We start from the raw sequence: 6,172 nt of genomic DNA on the forward strand, positions 1-6,172 counted from the left end.
TATCACTGCACACCATGCATTTCTTTTTTACTAATTTCAGCTGGTGCCATACGGACACAAGACGGAACATTTAGAGTTATGCGCTACACTGATGGAATTTTATGTTAGCTTATCAATAACGAGAATGATGAATGGTTAGGTCTGGTGTCAACAGCCCTATACAATCGTCCTTCAAAGCGGTAAAGTTAGAAGTTTCTACCGGCAAACTTGGTGATGTAATATCAGTGATATTGCCTTGAGCTACTCCATTTCATAGAATATACTGCGATTGAGTATGACTTCTCTACATTTCAGGGAGATGTTATATATCTTAAGAAATGCGCGGTTTCTTTGAAGCTGCGGCACACACCTGCGGAGAGACTAGACAGTGCATTCAAAGAAATCACTTTCATTTCAATATCCACACGTTCGAGATATGGTGGAAAAGAAAATCTGAAGTTACTCTGCTACGAAAGCTAAAAGACAAAAGTCGTACTTAATATCTGCGAAAGAAATGTCGTAGTACACGTGGGCAAAGATCATCATCTAAATGAAGGAGCATAGTGAAAGGGACAAAAGAAAACGGTAGAGAAGAATGATGATGGAACAAATTATATATGTGATTGACATCGATTGGCATTTGTAAAGAATTCCGACAAACAGTGATGGGGCTACTGGGTAAAGAATAATAGATAAATCAATTGATTAATACATGAATATATGAATGAATAAGTGAATACAATATGAACAATGAAATACATACAATGTGTACATACGTAAACAAATGAATAAATAAGCTGTGCAAATCGGGACCTGAAGTCTTGGATGAATACAAAATCAATTTGTTCAGTTTCCATCCGAATGGCGAATTTTCCTCGTGTTTCATTTTACAATCCATGTTACTTTATCTCTCCATTATTCATCATAAGTAAAGTGTAGTCTTTTTCCAAAATACGCTGAGCAGATCTCTTTGATTAACACCGTATTCTTTTCAACAGAGCATTGTTATTGATCCATTGTACAATTGATGTTGACATTGAAAAGCAATACACTGATAGAATAACGTATGAAACAATTCATCCCTTCTGCTTTTGTGCAGATAGATATACACTTATTAATGATATTTACGGCTATGTTATACAACAACTTATAGGAGAAGACAGCATCATATACAGTGAATTATGACGTATACATTGAAAAAAAGAAGAGTTCGGAATATCGGCATTTTGACGAAAATAAAATACACTGCTGCATGGGACATATGGTTGAGTGGATATAACAGATAGATCTGGGTTGATTATCATACTGTGTCATCCTTCTTACACTGGGTATCTTGTTACATGTCCGTATGGTCTGTATCGATGACAATATACTAATTTGTAATGGAAATAGGTTTATCCAGAAAGACAACTGCGCAAGTACCCACATTCTCTCTATCTAGCTTTCTCTCTTTCTGCTTTCCATGTACACTCTACCTCTCCTTCTTTTTCTGTATTACACTCACAGGCACTAGTGGAAAAATGAGCTCTAGAGCGTGCATCGGGCTAGCAATCCGGAGGTCTCGGGTTCGAATCCCGATGGAATCCAATTTTCTTTGATCGATTTTTCCACTAATAAATTAGATTCATTTCTGGTCTGTTTCCCTCTGTTTGCGTTTGTTACTCACACTCATAATACACACATACACGTTTACGCCTTGTGTAGACTATAAAAAAAAAGATAGATGGAGATAATTATGTTCACAGTTTGATATACAAAAAAAAAATAGACACAATTATGCACACATATTACCCGTTAGGGAGATTTTCAAAAGTTTAGAAATTCCTTGCAAATAAAAGACAAAGAAGTAATTGATAGCAAAGACAATAAATAATGATGAGTAATGAGTATGGTTTAAAAAATGTTGAATGACGTAGTCAACAAGATCACGTATCTAAATCGCATATACATGAATGATATACAAAATGTAAACGGTAAAGTGTAAATCATTTTCACAGAGAAAGTGAAGATGTGGAGGTATACGAGAAGATCTATTAGTAATAGTCCGAAGTGTGAGCCTGTTTCATAGAAGGTTGGAGCTTTGACTGCTGTTAAACTGTTTTGCATGTGAATGTTTGTTTTTGTTTTTGTTTTTGTCTTGTCTTTGACGAGTTGCTTTCGTTCGTAAGAAGATTAACGCGGGGGGGGGGGGGATTTACGGAAAGAGTTCCATACACCCCCATTAACCTAGGAGTATAAGCCTACTCAATGGGGTCCGCATACCACAGGACACCGACATCAACGTTACCCTAACTCTAACGCTATAAACTCTTACACTGATCCTAAACTCTCAACACTAATCTCAATTTAATCACATAACTTACACATATACATATCACTTTTTTTTATTCCGATTGTATCGGAGTTACAAATTTATGGAACTCTCGCCACATTTACAAGACTTCGGTACGGATAGTGATCACCCGACATGGTCAATTACGTTTTACAGGACAGTCGTCAAACTTTATGGTGTATGGCCGAGAGATAAAACTGACCTCGTAAGGACATCAGTCGGTTAAGAATGAAACAAATAGCATGATAATCACCTGGAACTTCAAAGGACCTGCGGCGAGATGCACCTGTGTGTTGTGTGTTCATTAGACTTCGGGGATTCAATTTCGATGCTCGATCGTAGCAGAATTGGCAAAATCATCCCAAGGAACTCACAGATCAAGAAGTATAGACACATATCTCATACCTGACAAAACAACACCCGTGATCTGAGAATACTTACATATTTCCTCTTCATCGTCGAAATCTTCTTCCATTTCAATTCAATTTTCAACCCCAGAGCGGGGTATAGAGTATAGATGATAGTTTCTTGCAGGACTGTCGAACTTCTGATCAGTTCTTTAATCCCACGTATGAACTTTTATGTTGGTGTTCCACGCTGCGTAAGTAACGACGTTAAAACGACAGTTTTAACAGTATATATGCTCCCATGTTAGTCCGAGATTACCACTAAATCCTGTATGATCAAACAAATGGGTAGTCGAGAGCTCAAAATCAGCTCGCTACATGGCGCCTTCAACTACTGAAAAACTCGTTGTAGTACCACATTAAGTTTTAAACTTTAGCTGGGAGTTCCGCGTTATGAAGATTTTTATATGCTGCTCCGGGCGCCTGCACAAAATGCGTATGGCGTATGGGCTGGCTGGTTACTGAGGCGAGAGCGAAGGGGAGAGAGCGAGCGAGAATTCCAGAGGTGGGCTTGTATTGTGCCAGCAAACAAAAGTGATTTACATAACAATAGGGCCGTTTATGGGGCTCCTCAAGGCTGAGTGTATACCGTCAGAATGGCTCGCTTGTGATTCACCTTTCGGGGGATTTCATACAATGTTTATCATTACTGTGGGATGACATGATTATCTGTATAATAATATCTACAATGAATGGGCGGGGGGGGGGGGTATGCGATGTCAACAGGCGTCATAGTTTTGTTTTGTTTGTAGTTTGTGTATGTGTGTGTGTGTGTGCAACATTCTTTATTATGTCAATAAGCAACGTAACATGAAAGGTTGTCGCCAGGAATAAGCGTTCAGGATACACAAGGCACAGACAAAAAAAAAAAAAAGATATATGAATTACATAATAGACTCGTGTCAAAGTATAGTAGAAAGATATTACAAAAATAATAAGTCAATATAAGATTACACATTACAAGCACATACTCGATAATACTGATACACACCACACATAACAGCAAAATCAAAATTGCTCACCTGAAAACATTAAAAATACATGTATGTTCATCCAATCCCAAAACATACATCTTTATCTTAATTGTACAAGTTTCTCAAATTCTTCTGTTCTCTCCTTCTTTCTCCCTCTCACTATTATCACTCTCTCTCTCTCTCTCTCTCTCTCTCGCCATTTTAATCTTCGTCTGCTTCCTTCTACTTCCCTTGTTCTCTCTCCTCTCTACTATCTTAAAAAAAATCGAGTGAAAATGTTCACTCTTAAAGGAGTGAATACAAAAAAAGAGTGAATTTAGAGTGAATTTGGAGTGAATTTGGAGTGAAAATGCTCATTTTCTCTCGTTTTAGATCTACCTCAGGGATCACTCCCAAATCTTCGAGTGATCCCTGAGGTCACTCCAAAATGAGTGAAAATGAACATTTTCACTCAAAATTCACTCTTTTTTGTATTCACTCCTTCAAGAATGAATATTTTCACTCGATTTTTTTTAGAGAGTATCCTCCTCCCCATCCTGCTCTTTATGTCAGCTCCCTCCGCTCTTGTCCCTTCTCCTTATTCTCTAATTTCGTTTTGATTTATTCACTGGGACCCATTTTATCCCATTTCAAACTACATATCATCTATCCCACTTGAAAAAAAAACAACCCACGAATAATAAAATCTAAAATTGTGTAATGATTCTCTTCTTCTTTTTTAATGGCGTGAGCAGAGTCTTAAATTCAAATAAAATGCGATTTTTTTTTTCTCCCAGTAATACAGTTCGTCATCACACATAGTATTAAGAAAATATAAAGAAAATTCAATATTTTCAAGCATAATGATAGAACTCTTGGCTTAATTCTTTCATGAGCCATTATTTCGTATTTTATAGGTATCTTTATTTTTACTAAACACTTTAAAAAATTTGAAAACCCTCGATTAACTAAATTTTGTGTAATTGAGGGTTTAAAGGTCCTGTTTACCTTTGGGAGCAGTGATTTTAAAAATATTCAAGATATTACTTTTGATGCATATGTGTAGGTCAGTTGTATGACATAATATCCTACTATATAGAATTTTTGCAATAAAGCCTAAAATATAAGGAGATATCAGTATTTTTCTCATTAAACCATAACTGTAGACGGTTTAGTCTGGAAACATTTTTAGTATAACTATTGTTCACATTTTGTATATCTTACAATACTTAACATCAATTATACTGGTTCAATTTTTTTTCATTGGTTGTTTCTATCCCTAACTCACATTTTATAACTATTTTGAAGCACTGATGCTGGGTTTTTGCTTCATCTGCAAATGGTATTTTATGCCTTTAGCAATATCTTTGTTGGTATTCGATAATTTTGTTGTTTGTGCGTGAATTGTAATTTCTACTTTCACGACACGGACTAGTTGAAAAACTGCCTTTGGCTTATATTAATATCGTGAATAAATGAAATGAATGAATGAATAATCTATAATTGGAATGCTAACTCAAGAAACAACTAATGTTTATCATTTGATTATGAAAACATCTTCATTCTTCATTGATTTAAATATAGAGTTCAGTAGTTTAGTTATTTCCTATGAAATCTCAGACAACCTGTTGATTTTTTTTCAATGTTTTTAATTTTTTGTATAATTAAGTATTTTCATCTAAAAAAGAATGCTCCTGCTTGTTTTGAAGATGACTTTTATCAAGGAAAAGAAAAAAATAACTAGCAAATTTCTTTATCTTAATCCTCTTAGGTTCAATTAAACTTTGACTGTTCTGTTTTATTTAGATTTTGCTCTACCCATCAAGGTTAACTTGCCTATGGCTAAGAACATTATTGTAACAGGCACAGATATATAAAGTTATAGTCCTCTCATTTTTCCACTTGGGGTGAGGAATGTCTGTATTTTTGTGGTTATTTCCTGGATCTCAAACAAACCAGTGACAAATCTGTTGGAGTCTTCATTTCTGCGTGTGAAACTCTGGTCGCAATTATCGGGTGTCTTTGACACCCCTCATACACACCGTCCAAAGTAAAAACATGATACATTATTTTCATAGAGGTCCAACCTTTTAAATAAATGTATATACATGTACTTATAGGCAGTGTCATTACTGAGGAACAGGTTTACGGGGTAGACCTATTATAGGGCTCACACCCGTAAATACAATGGAATGTCCCAGACCCCTTCACAAATTCGTAACAAAGATACCAAAATAAAAGAAGAAAAAAATTAATTAAAAATCAATGATGTAGTTTGGAAAAAAACTGAATAGCTGTAGATATTGAGTATGAATTCCTCTACAAATTGCATTTTGGTTGGAAGATGAAAGCTTTTCTGGTGGAATTTGAGGGGACTATATTTCATTGGGTACGTGTACGGAAAAGGGGTGATTTTTTGAGTGACAAGAACTCGTAGTCTGGCTTTGCGGCCCCCTGGACAGAATTTGAACTGAATAATCCACCCTGAAAATTTGATGGAT

General features: G+C 35.7%; 1 protein-coding gene across 1 annotated transcript in view; it reads right to left on the reverse strand.

The window, feature by feature from the left end:
• LOC139725591 (uncharacterized) overlaps positions 1-3,132 on the reverse strand; it is a 51,108-nt gene extending 47,976 nt beyond the window's left edge. The window contains exon 1 of the mRNA XM_071636682.1: positions 2,753-3,132. Within this exon, the coding sequence (XP_071492783.1) occupies positions 2,753-2,786 (34 nt within the window). The 5' untranslated portion in view covers positions 2,787-3,132. The remainder of the gene's footprint in view (positions 1-2,752) is intronic.
• Positions 3,133-6,172: the final 3,040 nt, after the last annotated feature.

Source organism: Diadema antillarum, unplaced genomic scaffold, assembly GCF_040938485.1.
Source record: "Diadema antillarum isolate AM-2024a unplaced genomic scaffold, OU_Dant_1.0 seq00000050_RagTag, whole genome shotgun sequence".
Taxonomy (NCBI): domain Eukaryota; kingdom Metazoa; phylum Echinodermata; class Echinoidea; order Diadematoida; family Diadematidae; genus Diadema; species Diadema antillarum.